The following is a 17,145-nucleotide window of genomic DNA, read 5'->3' as shown; positions in this document are numbered from 1 at the left end:
TTTATTTAGCTCACAAGCTTTCTGGTTGGCTGGGTGATTCTTCTGGTCTTGGCAAGGCTAACTCGAGTGTCTGCATGCTGTGGATTGAATCCGTGGCTCTGCTGATCTTGGCTGGGCTCTTGTACGTATCTGGGACCTCAGCTGCAGTAACGAGGCTGACTCTTCCCACATGATCTCTCGCCCTCCAGCAGGTTAGTCCTGGTTTCCTCACATAGTGGTGGCAGGGTGCACATGGTCTAGGTTTGAAATGGAAGACTGTCACATCCATCACGCTCTATCGATCAAAGCCGGTCACAAGGCCAACACAAATTCTCCATCTTTACTCCACTCCCTGATGGGAGAAGCTTCACAGTCACACCACCAGGGATGTAGATAGGAAAGTGGGAGAATGATTTGGGACTTTTCATAGCCAATATACAAGTATGTATAAATTTGCCTTTTCTGATTAGGAATCTTTATAAATATTTATTTGATTGACCTGACTAATAAAAACCAGCATCAGCACTATTATGTACAAAATTTTTTTCCTATGCTTATCTGGTATTAGCTAGAAAGAGTATGTATTGTTTATTCTCAAAAATTGACAAGTTGCTTTATAAAAAAATTTCAGTTGGAATTTCTTCATTTTTTCCCTTAGATTCTAAACACTCAAATAACAGATATCGGCAGGTATGTGTGTATTGCTGAGAACACAGCTGGAAGTGCCAAAAAATATTTTAACCTCAATGTTCATGGTAAGAGCTCAGTTCCAAAAACATCTGTTAGAGTACGCTTGAAAAAGCAGGAAAACTGTACTTTAGATCATGTACGCTTATTTTGCATTTTTTAACTTGAACAGTGTGTGGAGCCTGCATTCATTCAACCTTTCCCCTTCTTTCTTTCTACCACAGCTTGTGCGATTTATAAAGTACAAATCTTTTAGGGAGTCTGTTTTTATATTATTTCAGTCCCTTAAGAAAAAATAGTTACTCCTACATATTTGAAAGTAAAAAAAGAAAAAAATCACAATTTGAAATCCCAAAGATTACAAGTTTATATGAAGTTAGAACCAAATATAGCTCTTCTACCCATAAAAATTTACCCACTGGGCCTTGTTGGAACCAGTTTCTGTCCTCAATTGTAGAATTCATGTTGAGTTACACCCTCCGGTATGTAATATACTTCCTGAAGAAGAAAAAGTAACTTTATAGAGTTAAATAATTCCTGAAAACCATCAGTACACCTAATTTATTTATTAGATTCTAAGTTCTCAATAAATGCTAGACACTCCATAAATACTTACTTTTTGCTAAAAAAGCAGTTAGGTGTCAGCCATAAATAATTAGTTTTATTTTCATCATGCACAGCTGCTTCCAGAATATTAAATTGGAAATGCTGATTAATTATTATAAAAGATTTTCTTTAAACATGTGATTCATATGCAAAATTCTAGCTCATTTTGGAAATAGCTGAAATTTGACATTACTGAAAAATTTCTTCCTTCAAACGACTTTTATTTAACATAATGGATATTCTTTTTTTGGTGCGATATATAGGGAGTATTGATGTCTAGCAATGTTGGTGTTTCTGTAACAGATATTTGAAGCACTCTTACCTTTTTTTATTCCCCGTGCTTAGCAAGTTTTTTCTGAGTAAATCTGACCAAAATAGAAGAAATGTGTTATGAATTCCCCGGAAGAATAAATTAAGCAAATATAATCATTGTGAAAGTATACTGTACTAATCTAAGTAATCTAAAGTAGTCTGTAATCTAATTTGTATTCTAATCTGTAAAGTACAGTAGGATAAATGTTGAAAAATAAAAATGTTGATCATTTTTCCTGATTCCCCAAGGCAGAATTAATTTTTCCTCCTTTATGTGGTCAAAAGCATCTTGTAAATACCCCAGTTTCAGCAGTTACATATTCTACCTTTTTATCTTTATACATCTGTATCTTCACGTCTATCCCATAACTTTATTATAAATGCTATAGGCAAATGGTCATCTCTTACGGACCTTGGTCTTCCTAAACCTTGTCTGAAGTCATGGTAGTTGCTAAATAAATATTTGTTGTTCCTTTATTATATTTCCTTCATATCCATTTCCTCTTCGTAATGCATAGGAAAAACACCTGAAGTAGGAGCCTTGCCTGACTTGAGAGGCAGAAGCCACTCGTGTTTACTATTGAGAATTGGAGTTCAGGAGGGGAGTTTTCCTCTTTTACTGGTTAACAGTGTCTTGAGCTCCTGCCTGCAGTCAGGAACCCATACTTAAATATTGGAAAATTCATGTGGGAGAGAAGCAGTTTAAATTGTTTTCACTTAAAACCATACCATTTGTTATCTCCCTGTACAATATCGCTTGCTTCTTTTGGACGCTAACCTTCAGTCTGTTGACCTCCCAGTTATTTTTCAACCCTCTGTGTCTTTACCTTCCTTCACATCCAGTCTAACTTTCATGGACCAGCATATCAATCACTTCTCTTAGCCCACACCTTCTCAGCACTCCTGCTCAAGAAAGGCTCAACTCTGCATGTGACAACACAACACACTGACTGCTTGATACCTACCAGGTGCTGTGCCAGGTGTTTTATATATGTTATTTTACTTAATTATCTCAATAACCCCAGGTGGTTGGTACTATTTTATACCTCTTTTACAGATTAAAAAGCTGAGGCTCAGTGAGACTAAGTAACACACCCAAAGTTACACACCTGGCAAATAGGATTTTAGCTTAGGTAGTCTGATTCCAGAGGCTTTAAACTTACCTGCTTTTCTGTATTACCTCTCACTGAATTCCATACCTGCACCTAGGTAGCTAACTATGGCAAGAGTAACTCTTGGTGTCAGGACTATTGGTGGTATTATAAATTCATAGATACTGCTTGAAATGAGCCCTTTATACTGCCTCTTCATGGCTCTACTCCACAGTGACTCATACCTTCTCGAATGTCAGATGGCCCCTGTCTTAGCTCAGGCAGCCATTAACAAAATACCAGAGACTGCATGGCTTAAACAATAGGAGTTTATTTTCTCACCATTCTGGAGGCTGGAAAGTCCCAGATAAGGTTCCAGCAGGGTTCAATTTCTGGTGAAGGCTCTTTCTCGCTTGCAGATGGCCACTTTGTCCTCACAAGGCCTTTCCACTGAGCACGCATGGACAGAGAAAGCAAGGAAGCTCTCAGGTGTCTCTTTTTATAAAGACAATAATCCTAGAGGATGAGTGCCCCATCTTTATGACCACATTTATCTTTCGTTCCTTCCTTAAAGGCCCCATCTTCAAATACAACCACACTGAGAGGGCTTTAGTATATGAATTTGGGGGGGACACAAACATTCAATCACAGTCGCCTCTCACCTTCACTCAGTCAGTGCCCTTACCTCCTGTTTTACAGGGAAGAGAGAAGGCATATGGCTGAAACCACTTCAAATTCCTACCATCAAAATGAGAATATTAGCTGCATGTGATGCTGCCATTTCTTCCTTCTGTTACAACACAAGATGGGAGCATTCCTCTACCTTCTAAAGACTGACTTGACTCTGCATCCCTGGCGACCGCCTGGTCAAAAATCTCACAATCTCCTCTCTTCCTCTCCAGTATTGAAATTCACACTTTCACTGGCTCCTTCCCAAGAGCATTTAAATTTACTCATCTCTTGACTCGTAAAAACCAAAAACCAAAAACACAAACAAAAAAAGCCCAAAACAACTCTCCCCTAGACCTAGTATTTCTCTTCAGAGGCCTTCTTCTCTTTTTCCCCATTTCAAGGCAACCTTCTCTAATAGCTGTATATATTTACTGTCTCCTTTTCCTCACTCCTCCCATCATTGCTCATCGAATTTCACCCCAACTCCAATGAAACTGCTCACTGAATTCATGAAATGACGTCAGAAGTCCAACAGGCATTTTCAGGCTTCATCTTTCTTACTTCTGAGCATTCAACATCCTTGAACATTTGACTATCTTTTTCAAAAATTCTCTTCCTTTGGCTTTTGTGATGCCCACACCCCTTATTGATAATCTTGCCTTTCCAATCTCGCATTCCCAGTTGTCTTTGCTAGTTCCTCCTTCTCTACTTGACTATTACACTTTCGTTTTCCAAGCGCTGGACTTTATTCTTCCCACTCTTTTCTTACGTGATCTCATGAATTCCCAAATTTCAGATACCATCTATGTGCAAAATAGTTTGCAAATTTTTATTTTCAGCCAGGGCCGCCTCAGGAACTCTAGACGCTTCTGTTCAAATATGTACTTCTTATTGACACAGATGCCTAATAGTCACTCTAAGACCATGTGTATATAACTGATCTCATTACCTTTTCCCAGAAATGTGTTCCTCCTCCAGGGATCTCTGTCTCAGTAAACGGAATCACCATCTTCGCATTGTTTGAGCCAGTAAAATGAATGTCATCCTGGATTCCTCCTCCTCCTTAAACCTCACCCCCAAAGCATTGAATCCTAAATATTCTACCTACATAATATTCTGGATCCACTCACTTTTCTATCCTTTCTGACACCATCCTAGGCATAGCACTATCATCTTCTGCACTCATTACAGCAATAGTCTCCTAACTGGTCTTTCTGAGTCCCTTCTAGCCTTCTCACCAGTTCCCTCCACTGTGGCCAGATTGATAACTTTTAAGCTAATTTTTGAGTAAACCACTCCTCTGCTTTCCTCTCCTTAGGCTGTTATTTCAGCATTCTAATGATGCCCAGAAGCCCCTCTAGGATTTTATACTATTTAGTCCTTTAATCTTTGCCTTCTCCACCTTACTCCCCAGCAGCCTTGCTCTTCAGACTCTGGTCATGTCAGCCTTCTGGTGCCATGTTCTTTTCCCCATTTGCCCCTTTGTATGTGCCATGCCTTCTTTCTGAAAGACCCGTCCATTATCTGTCTTCCGCTAGCTTATTCCTGGTCATACGTCAGCATCTTTTTAAATGTCACTTCTTCCTCCTGATCCCCAAACTAGGTTATTTCCCTGTTGTCACCCTACTCTTCTGATTGACACTCACACTCATCACACTTGTAATTATTAGGCAGTATCGGACAGCGGCTAAGAACAGGGCTCTAGAGCCAGACAGCAGTCTTCCAGTTTCTTCCAGTATCTAACTGTGAAACCTTAGGCAAGATGCTAACCTCTCTCTGTCTCAGCTTGCTCATCTATAATAAATAAGAGGATAAGAACTGTGTCTAACACATAAGGTTTCTGAGCCTCCAATGGTATACATGAAGTGTTTAGTTCAGTGCCTGGCACAGCATAACCACTCAAAAAAATGTTAGCTGTTATTTTTTGTTCAATGTCTGTCACTATCACCAAATTATTAATTCTTTATAGATATTATCTATTTTTCATATTGTATCATCACTTAGCACATCTGAAATACAGTAGGTATTTAATAAATATTTGATAAATGAGTAGATGAATGAATATGAAAATTGGTGGATAAAAAACATGTATAGTAAAATTTAAAAAGCAATTTTGCCTTTTGATCTTTTGTTTTTGATGCTATGTTAAGACCTCAGTCTTAATATAAAAGAGTATAGTATAACATAGAGAGTATAATATAGAGAGAGTATAATATAATAATAGAGTGTTACATTAGTTGTGTTCTTTATTTCATGTCTTACTATCTTCATTGGCCTGAGCAAAACCCACCTCTGCCTTTATTTATTAATGTATTCATTCATTAATGTATTCACTCATTTTCATGCTCATTTCTCGCTCCTATTCCCACCCCCCACATAGAAACCATTCAAATATGTATGATGTTATTCCTTCCACGTGCATGTGTTCTTGTAAAAAATCTATTATTCCATCTGCGTGTGTTTTAACATGCATAATTGGCATTGCATTATTAATCTTATGCTTTTTTACCCTACTTTTTCTCTGTACTGCTTCTGCTTTTGGAATTCTTTTTTGGTTTTGAACAATAAGCCGTTGTATTGCTTATTTCTTAAATCTTCTGCTTATCTTGAAAGTCAGTGATTTACATTGTTGAAATAACCTGTATAATTTATTGATAGATACCCTAAAATAACAGGTCTACTCTATTATTTCTATAAGCAAGAAAATAAAAACTTTAAGGATATAATATTAAAAACAAGAATATTCACATGTATTTAATAAAAAGCAGTATTAGGTCTGTGTACATTGACAAAACCATCTCAGGAACTGGCAACTACATTTTACAAATAAAATGCAGAATAATTCTGTCTGAAAATTCTAGTATTCTGTTTCAATTGGGAAAAACAAAACTGATGGACATGAGTTTGATGAAGGCATTAGGGAATTCTAAGAAGAAAGGTAAATAATTAACAGTATCATTAACTCAGTGCTTTAGCAGAGTACAGTAGTTGGGATTATATTAATAAATTGCAATATGTATTACTGATAATATCACTTTTCACATTTAATATGTTTACTATTAATACCAATATATTTCACTTTTAATATATTTACTATTATAGTTCCTCCAAGTGTCATTGGTCCTAACCCTGAAAATCTCACTGTTGTGGTGAACAATTTCATCTCTTTGACCTGTGAGGTCTCTGGTTTTCCACCTCCTGATCTCAGCTGGCTCAAGAATGAACAGCCTATCAAGCTAAACACAAATGCTCTCATTGTGCCCGGTAAGGAACTTAGAACTCTTTATGAAGTGGGCAACACTTTCTCATTTTTCTTTATTTAATACAAATGGCATTTCAACTTAGTCTCTTTCCAAACTTTTGTCTTGCTGCATTTATTTGTTCACATTAAATGCCTCTCTCCAGCCATTTGGGACCATTAGGATAAGACTGTGAAGACTTTATGATTTCAGTGGGAATGTACAGTAACAAGGTCTACTTCAAGAAATCATGAAATTTAGGAACAGAACTGCTTAGCAATTACTTGGGGGTGATAGACTAGCAAATAGTGCTTTCATTGGATAAAATCACTGGTTGTTTTCAATCGATCCTAAAGCTCCTTGAAGGTAGATTAATATCAGTAGATAGACTAACAGACGGACAGCCACTTCTGCACTGTGGGAGATTTAAACCCAGAAATACTTGTTGACATATACTGACTCTAGTACAATTATGGTTTGCTCACTAGAATCTATATGAAACAGTTCTATTATCCATGTTTGGTTACTGGAGAGAAAATTTTATTAATTTCTTCTTTTATAAGGAAGTAGAATAAATAGTACTGAAAGGATCAAAGGAAACTGATTAAATTCTTTCATTTTATATATGAAATGCTTCTATATGCTTCTATCTATGCTTAGATTTTCCTCTAAGGGAAAGGATATATTTTGCTATTTATCTTATCGATAAGGTTGTTATTACAACAACTTCTGTACCAAACTTCAGTTTGCATTATATTTGCCCACAGGTGGTCGAACTTTACAAATTATCCGGGCCAAGGTATCTGATGGTGGTGAATACACTTGTATAGCCATCAACCAAGCTGGTGAAAGCAAGAAAAAAGTTGCCCTGACTGTTTACGGTTTGCTTCTACTTTTTTCATAAGATTTTTTCATTTTTAAACTGGTATTAGATATTTTCTATCTGAGCATTCTATGAAAAAAAAAATCCTCTGTTCTTATTTTCTTCCTTCAGTGCCCCCAAGCATTAAAGATCATGGCAGCGAATCTCTTTCTGTAGTTAATGTAAGAGAGGGCACCTCAGTGTCATTGGAGTGTGAATCGAATGCTGTCCCACCTCCAGTCATCACCTGGTATAAGAATGGGCGGATGCTAACAGAGTCTACTCAGCGGGAGATTTTGGCCGATGGACAAATGCTGCACATCACGAAAGCCGAGGTGCATCTTTTATTCTTGTTTGTGTTTCATGACTCCTTGGCGGGATTATGGAAGGGAGAATTGGAAGTTGCATATTCCCCTTACTACAGTGAAAAATTATTTTCATTTAAAAAATAACATCATCAATGCCATTATCCTCATTTTTCATTTAAAAAAAAAAGCAGGATTGTAGAAGGCAATTAGGACTGGGGCATTTAAGCATAAAGATGACTGATGATTTAATCTACACTCGAACGGTGTGATTGGTCATCTATAACTTAATGGAGCACATACAATAGTATCTTTTTCTTTTAGGTATCTGACACAGGCCAGTATGTATGTAGAGCTATAAATGTAGCAGGACGGGATGATAAAAATTTCCACCTCAATGTATATGGTGAGCATCTGCCTCTAATATAAGTCTTTTTCCCCCAGATATGCAAATGCCAGAAAGTATCCTGAATTAACTTAATGAGGACACATGATTTTCTTCTGTCTTTTTACAGTGCCACCCAGTATTGAAGGGCCTGAAAAAGAAGTCATTGTGGAGACAATCAGCAATCCTGTGACTTTAACATGTGATGCCACTGGAATCCCACCTCCCATGATAGCATGGTTAAAGAACCACAAACCCATAGGTAATGTAGCTGTGCAGTTTTTTATGATTGTTTTCTTTTGCTCTTGATTCACTAGGTTAATAAACTAGCACATTTTCAGTATTACGCACATAGCTGTGTTTAGTTCATAAAGCCTAATGTACTGTAATATAAACTTACAAAAGGATTCTTTTTTTTTTTAATTTATTTTTATTTTTGGCTGCGTTGGGTCTTTGTTGCTGCGTGCGGGCTTTCTCTAGTTGCGGCTAGCAGGGGCTACTCTTTCTTGCGGTGTGCGGGTTTCTCAGTGTGCTGGCTTCTCTTGTTGCGGAGCACAGGCTCTAGGTGCGCGGGCTTCAGTAGGTGTAGCTCACGGGCTCTAGAGAGCAGGCTCAGTAGTTGTGGCTCACGGGTTTAGTTGCTCCGCGGCCTGTGGGATCTTCCCGGACCAGGGCTTAAACCCGTGTCCCCTGCATTGGCAGGTGGATTCTTAACCACTGAGCCACCAGGGAAGCCCTACAAAAGGATTCTTCACTTTACAGAGATTTTTCTCCTTTCCATTTTACTGGAGAGAAAATTTTATTAATTTCTTCTTTTAAAAGGAAGTAGAATAAATAGTAATGAAAGGATCAAAGGACAAGGGGAAAACTTAAAAAAATACATTTGTCACATAAAGACATTTTTACAGTGACTTGTAGAGATGTTAAAATAAAAGCTTTTTTATGTTTTGTTTGGCTTTGTTTCTACCTCTAGAAAATTCTGACTCACTTGAAGTTCATATTTTGTCGGGAGGTAGCAAACTCCAAATTGCCCGGTCTCAGCATTCAGACAGTGGAAACTATACATGCATTGCATCAAATATGGAGGGCAAAGCGCAGAAAAATTACATTCTTTCAATTCAAGGTATGTGTGGTACACTCTGATCTGTCTTCAGTTTCTTTATTACATTCTATCTGTAGTACAAAATAAGTGTACATCTAAATAGATCATTTATAATTGATTCAAAATTTCTCTTTTTTGCATGTTTTGGATATTTTATTTCTTTTCCAATTTATTGAGATATAAGTGATATAAAGAACTGTATAATTTTAGGGTGCACAGCATAATGATTTGACTTACAAAATATCATTAGATAAACAAAAAATACTGTCAATTTTCTGTCCTACATTTGCCAATGGATAGTATTTTCATGAAAATGGACATAAATGTGGCGAAAAGAATAGAAATTTCAAAATCTCTTTTTTTTCATGTTTCCTGAAATGTTTACCTTCCTATAGTATATATTCTATTGAATTACTTGTTTATTTAAAACTGGAATAACTTATTTTGATGCTAAGCCTATAGGTCTCTTCCTATTGATATAGATAAGATTTATCTCATGAAGATATTAAATATGTTCTAATTATTGGCCAAGGATTAGGTGAGCTTAAATAATCATGAATCTTATACTATTTTGGTTTGAGAATAAGGAGCATTGATTCATCCAAGAAATATTTAATTAACACTTACTATGTTCCAGCACAGAATTGAGCACTGCAGGGAGAACTTGCATCCTTTTGATTTTCAGCAAACCTTTGGGGTATTACTTTTGGTCTAATGTTTAAATTGAAATGTAACTCTAACTTGAAACTAAGTTGAAATGCTTGCTTTTTCCAATTTTATTATAGTTACTGAAAAGAATTTCTCGTAAGTTATAAATGCAGTTGTGAATATGTATTATCTACCTGTTGCATGCTCTGTTAAAGCTAACTCCAGAAAATTGAAATTTTTTTCCAGTTTTATTGAGATATAATTGACATATAACACTGTATAAGTTTAAGGTGTGCAACATAATGATTTGATATATGTATATATTGCAAAGTGATCACAATAAGATTAGTTAAAACCCATCACCTAAAAACTGAAATTAAAGAAAAATTAAGATGTTTATGAGTAATAGTCGTTTCTCCTATTAGTGATGCTTTAAGATTTCAGAAGTAAAAAGGGAAAAACTGCTATTCAGAGATTCAGTGTCAGAAATTGCATGTTTAAGTATGTTTAATGCCCTAATAATAATAGATGCCAATCATGGGGTATGTGGTATGACCAAACATTTTGCCAGACTTTTTATATATGTTATTATGTCTTAGGACTAGAAATTGTATATAGACATAGGGCCTAGTCTGCACTTTTCCTATATTATATACTTGTTATAGGATGTCTCATTTACATTCTTATTGATTCAACTTCTAAATTGTACAAATTTGATATAATTATTATCATCTTCTGGACGACTAAAATGAGATTTGGAGATATTATATAGCAATGTGTTGGTAAACGTTTAACAGTTGACTCTGTAGACAAAAAGGTCTTGATTTGTAACCAATCGTTTGTCAGTCTCTGTGGTGTAAGTATTCCCACAGTGGCCCATTTCAAGGTACGGATATGATGGCACCAAACATGGAGCAGGAAAGATGTGCAAAACTGGCTCTTGCAAGCTGGTATGAGCTGCCTCCAGCACACCACTATAATTATTTAGAAAGAATTAAAATGTATTTCTGTCTTATACTACTGTCAGTATTTTTATTACACATTATTTCTTTTTTAATCAATATTTCTTTTTGTGAAGTATAGTTGATTTACAATGTTGTGTTAATTTCTGCTCTACACCAAAGTGATTCAGGTATACATCTATATACATTCATTTTTTTTAAATATTCTTTTCCATTATGGTTTATCATAGGATATTGAATATAGTTCTCTGTGCTATACAGTAGGACCTTTTTGTTTATCCATTCTATAATATATATAAAAGCTTACATCTGTAACCCCAGCATGCCACTCCATCCCTCCCCCAACCCCCCCCCTCCTTGGCAACCACCAGTCTGTTCTCTATGTCTGTGATTGTGTTTCTGTTTCATAGATAGGTTCATTTGTGTCATATTTTAGCTTCCACATATAAGTGATATCATATGGTATTTGTCTTTCTGACTTACTTCACTTAGTATGATCATCTCTGGTTGCATCCATGTTGCTGCAAATGGCATATTTCATTCTTTTTATGGCTGAGTAGTATTCCATTGTATATATGTACCACATCTTCTTTAGGTTGTTTCCATGTCTTGGCTATTGTGAATTGTGCTGCTGTGAACATAGGGGTGCATGTATCTTTTTTTAAAATATATATATATATATATATTTTTAAATTTTTGGTTGCATTGGGTCTTCATGGCTGCACGCAGGCTTTCTCAACTTGTGACGAGCATGGGCTACTCTTCGTTGTGGTGCTCAGGCTTCTCATTGCAGTGGCTTCTCTTGTTGCAGAGCATGGGCTCTAGGCACGTGGGCTTCAGTAGTTGTAGCACGCAGGCTCAGTGGTTGTGGCGCACAGGCTCAACAGTCATGGCTTGCGGGCTCTAGAGCGCAGGCTCAGTAGTTGTGGTGCATGGGCTTAGTTGCTCTGCGGCATGTGGGATCTTCCCGGACCAGGAATCGAACCCATGTCCCCTGCATTGGCAGGCAGATTCTTAACCACTGTGCCACCAGGGAAGTCCTGCATGTACTTTTCTGAATTATAGCTTTGTCTAGGTATATGCCCAGTAGTGGGATTTCTGGATCATATGGTAATTGTATTTTTAGTTTTCTGAGGAACCTCCTTACTGTTCTCCATAGTGGCTTCACCAATTTACATTTCCATCAACAGTGTAGGAGGGTTCTCTTTTCTACACACCCTCTCTAGCATTTGTTATTTGTAGACTTTTTGATGATGGCCATTCTGACTGGTGTGAGGTGATACCTCATCATAGTTTTGATTTGCATTTCTCTAATAATTAGTGATGTTGAATATCTGTTCATATGCCTGTTGGCCATCTGTATGTCTTCTTTGGAGAAATGTCTGTTTAGGTCTTCTGCCCATTTTTCAATTGGGTTGTTTGTTTTTTTGTTGTTGAGTTGTGTGTACACGTTATTTCTTTTTTTTAATTAATTTTTTATTGGAGTATAGTTGCTTTACAATACTGTGTTATTTTTTACTGTACGGCAAAGTAAATCAGCTATATGTATACACATATCCCCTCTTTTTTGGATTTCCTTCCCATTTAGGTCACCACAGAGCACTGAGTAGAGTTCCCTGAGCTATACAGTAGGTTCTCATTAGTTATCTATTTTATACATAGTATCAGTAGTGTATATATGTCAATCCCAATCTCCCAATTCATCCCACCCCCCCTCTTGCCCCCCTTGGTGTCCATACATTCTCTATGTCTGTGTCTCTATTTCTGCTTTGCAAGTAAGATAATCTATACCATTTTTCTGGATTCCACATATATGCGTTATATACAATATTTGTTTTTCTCTTTCTGACTTAACTTCACTCTGTATAATAGTCTCTAGGTCCATCCACATTTCTATAAATGACCCAATTTCATTCCTTTTCATGGCTGAGTAATATTCCATTGTATATATGTGCCACATCTTCTTTATCCATTCCTCTGTTGATGGACATTTAGTTGCTTCCATGACCTGGCTATTGTAAATAGTGCTGCAGTGAACATTGGGGTGCATGTGTCTTTTTGAATTATGGTTTTCTCTGGGTATATGCCCAGTAGTGGGATTGCTGGGTCATATGGTAGTTCTATTTTTAGTTTTTTAAGGAACCTCCATACTGTTCTCCATAGTGGCTGCACCAGTTTACATTTCCACCAACAGTGCAAGAGGGTTCCCTTTTCTCCATGCCCTTTTCAGCATTTGTTGTTTGTAGATTTTTTAAAAAAAACTTTATTGGAGTATAATTGCTTAACAATGGTGTGCTACTTTCTGCTGTATAACAAAGTTGTAGATTTTTTAATGATGGCCATTCTGACTGGTGTGAGGTGATACGTCACTGTAGTTTTGATTTGCATTTCTCTAATAATTAGTGATGTTGAGCATCTTTTCATGTGTTTGTTAGCCATCTGTAAGTCTTCTTTGGAGAGATGTCTATTTAGGTCTTCCGCCCATTATTTGATTGGATTTTTTTTTTTTTTGATACTGAGCTCCCTGAGCTGTTTGTGTATTCTGGAGATTAATCCTTTGTCAGTTGCTTTGTTCGCAAATATTTTCACTTCTTCTGAGGGTTGTCTTTTCATCTTGTTTATGGTTTCCTTTTCTGTGCAAAAGCTTTTAAGTACACACTATTTCTTAAATGAATCATTAAGGTGAAAAACAAAGATGGCTAGAAAAAGGGAATAGAAATGATTAAATCTTGAAACCAATAATAAACCTATCGTTCAGAATGAATAATATTTAAATAGAGAAAGAATTAACCAACTTACTTTTCTCAGACGTTTATGCCAAAATTTTATAAAGCAGATTCCCCTGAACTGTATTAATTCTGAGCTATCTATTGAGGATTTAATCTAAGAGCGATTCTGTTTGGCCAGGAGGGGTGCCCATGAGGTAGATATGTCACCAACCACCATGAGCAAATAATTATACCAACTTACAATATAACAGGAATATTGAAGTGATTCCTCTACCTATTCCTCATTTAAAAATAATTTATGGCAATAACAAGAGTTTGATCTTGAACCACAATCTAGAAAGAATGTGAAATAAAAATGGCATATTGTTCTATGATTCTGTTGCATTCATTAGAATTTATATTCTTGTGCCTTGTTAATGAAAGTCAATTTTTTCTCCAAAGTTCCTCCAAATGTTGCTGGTGCTGAGATTCCAAGTGAAGTCAGTGTCCTTCTTGGGGAAAATGTTGAGCTGGTCTGCAAGGCAAATGGCATTCCTACCCCTCTTATTCAGTGGCTTAGAGATGGAAAGCCCATAACTAACAGTGAAACAGAAAGAATTCGGTATGTGTGAAAAGAATTTCTGCATCATTAATTGTAATGTGTTCTACAGTTTTAGAGAGTTGGACACAGATATTCTCCTTGGAGAATCACTCAAAAGTATTTGTCTGTGTGTGTATGTGTTCCTTATTTATCAACTCTGTGTTATAAAATCTCCTCACATGTTCATTCCTGCAAGTGTTAGTTATAGATTTTATTCCTCTAATTTCAGAACGTTTATACCAAAGTCCACATCATAAAATAATTCATTCTTCTTTCTTGCTAACATCAAACCAATTTCATCCTACAAAAGATTCATCAGTCATCTCTTAGATATGATTTTGTGTCCTGAAATCACCAAACCACCAGACATGCCATAGTGCTTGGCTCATTTTGAGAAAAGATACTATCATCATAACCTGGTTCATCTCCTGTAGTGATTTGTCCAAATCCCGTTTTCAGCTGACACTTCATGCCACAAACCGGAATGATAATGTGGTAAGGGATTCCTGCTACTTTCAACAACAAACGCCTTTTGAAGGACACTGCAGAATTCTACACTCTGTTATTTCATCACAAAGCCCTATAATATACACATACCAGAATAATTATAATTACTCAAAGAATTATATATACCTCAGAAGGCATTAATTAAATGTATTGCAAACTTTTGTCATTTTGAACCAGTATTTTAAATTTAAGGGTTTGCAGGATATTTTCTAATCAATGAATTGAATATACATAATTTAAAGAAAAATAAATGTTATTTTCTTTGAAATCATTTTATGTTAAAACTTAGACATTTATCCCCTTTACAAGATTAGGTAAATTGCCAAACAATGTTTTAGCTTAGAGGTACATTTTGAGTTTCAATTCTCTGGTGTGGACATTTCTGAATAGTTAAATATTTAGTTATTTATTAAATCAGCTGATATCAACCCTATTCTAAACCAAGTACTAGATAGTTGGTGGGATCTCAAGATCTTTAAGATAATATTTGTACAGAGGAATTTAAGATCTATTACTTCTCCTCTCACATTAAGATCCCAAATATACTTATTCTTATATCCACTTTATTATTTGTTCCCAGCTACACAATATGTGTAGGTTTGTAAATGGGCCAATTTGTCGTCAAATACAGTAATTTTTCCAAAATCAACTTACTACTTTCCTTTGGTCATGGCAACTTGCTTTATTCATATGGTTAAACTCATGGAATTTTAAAATTCATAATTTGAAAATGAAAAAATAAAATAGACCCAGATAATAAGATTGTAATTATCAATAATTATATTTAATAACATGATATAGTAGAAATGGAGTATTTACTTTGGATACTGGGAGAATCTAATAAAATCACTATTGTAAGAATGACTGTAGATAGCAATTTAATCTCTTTATAAAACACAGGAAGTTTTATTTGATAATTAATGGTGTGTGAAGGGAATCAATAATGCAATAACCTTAATTTAGATATCATTGATAACCTAGTTGTATAGTTAGTATTCAATATCATGTAAATCAAAGGAAAAGCTTTAGCAATTTGTAGAAAAATTTTTGCAAACGAACATAAACGAACATACATAAATACTAAGTTGTTGTCAGTGTTTAAATAAATTATCATATCCTGCTCCTTCTCATTAAGAGTATTAGTAAGTTGTTTATAGCTAGATTTTTCACTTTAATTTATCACTGTAACATTCTTCAATTTTTATACCAGAGTTTTTATAATTTTCATTTAATTCCAGCCTTATATTGACAACTAAGGACAAAACATTCTATCTCTGAGAAGAACATTTCTTTGCCCATGATTTGGATAGAAAGTTCCTAACCTGATTTTGTTCACTTCCTTTTTTCTCATAAGGAGGCAGTGGATATATGAGATCCATTACTGTAGCAGTTTAGCTGGTTGCTTGAAATCTCTACCAGTTTCACTAGCTCTGACTTTAACAGGCTTCCATGTACTTAGTGGAAAAGATTTGAACCATTATATCCAAGATGAAGATGCATTTTAGGGTGATTTTTTTTAAAGAATATAATAATCTGGAATGAGTTTTCCAGAAATAGCTCCATATATATCATCTCAGTGCCTCTGATATAATCTTTTCTATAGGGTGACTGCAGATGGCAGCACATTAAACATTTACGAAGCCCTCCCATCTGACATGGGGAAATACACGTGTGTTGCTACTAATCCTGCTGGAGAAGAAGACCGAATTTTTAACTTGAACGTCTATGGTAAATACGAAATTTCACCCTCTTTTGACTATGCTGCCTTAGGAATCGATCAGAAGAAATGAAGGTCCAGCAGTAGGTATCTGAAGCATTTAGTTCTAAAATGTGATGTCCTTGTTGTTTCCTTTTGGGATACAAGGCAGAAATATAGGTAAATGTAGTTGAAATGATTGGAACTGGTAATACACACCCCACTCCACCCCACCCCCTTCTCTCTCATTTTCTATATGATGTAGTTCCACCTGCAATTAGGGGTAATAAAGAAGCAGCAGAGAAACTAATGGCTTTGGTGGATACTTCAATAAATATTGAATGCAGAGCCACAGGGATGCCTCCACCACAGATAAACTGGCTAAAGAATGGACTTCCTCTTCCTCTCTCCTCCCATGTCCGGTTGCTGTCTGGAGGACAAGTTGTCAGGTCAGCTTTTATTGTGTGTGATTTGCTAGACAAAGTTACTGTGATTGTAACTTTAACTTCATCTAAATAATGTTTTTAAAATGTCTTTCCCTAAGATTTTACTTTTGTTTCCCTTTCAGTAATTTTTTAGAAGAGGGGGGATAGCAAATATAAGTTTGGCATGGTTTATTATTCTTATTTAAATGCTCATGTTTTAGTAAGTTTGTATAAAATAGGTCTTTCATAGACATACATGTATCATATATTTTTTCAAGAACTACTATTATAGCTAAAACTATATGGCAAAATGATAGGAAGATGCTTACTACAATGTGATTTTCATCATTCTCTATTA

At 35.8% G+C, this 17,145-nt stretch overlaps 1 protein-coding gene across 1 annotated transcript in view; it reads left to right on the top strand.

Annotated features, from left to right (window-relative positions):
- The window catches only part of HMCN1 (hemicentin 1), a gene marked incomplete at its 3' end in the record, with an annotated part of 530,768 nt that overhangs the window by 379,851 nt on the left and 133,772 nt on the right, over positions 1-17,145 (top strand). The window contains exons 57-66 of the mRNA XM_082833486.1: positions 638-734; positions 6,450-6,611; positions 7,354-7,467; positions 7,581-7,783; positions 8,078-8,159; positions 8,269-8,400; positions 9,112-9,261; positions 14,021-14,180; positions 16,270-16,394; positions 16,628-16,811. Coding sequence (XP_082689612.1) covers positions 638-734; positions 6,450-6,611; positions 7,354-7,467; positions 7,581-7,783; positions 8,078-8,159; positions 8,269-8,400; positions 9,112-9,261; positions 14,021-14,180; positions 16,270-16,394; positions 16,628-16,811 — 1,409 coding nt within the window. The remainder of the gene's footprint in view (positions 1-637; positions 735-6,449; positions 6,612-7,353; positions 7,468-7,580; positions 7,784-8,077; positions 8,160-8,268; positions 8,401-9,111; positions 9,262-14,020; positions 14,181-16,269; positions 16,395-16,627; positions 16,812-17,145) is intronic.

Source organism: Leucopleurus acutus (genome assembly GCF_964270905.1).
Source record: "Leucopleurus acutus genome assembly, chromosome: 2".
Taxonomy (NCBI): Eukaryota; Metazoa; Chordata; class Mammalia; order Artiodactyla; family Delphinidae; genus Leucopleurus; species Leucopleurus acutus.
The sequence above is the reverse complement of the archived record's forward strand: the minus strand, read 5'-3'. Positions and strand labels throughout refer to the sequence as shown.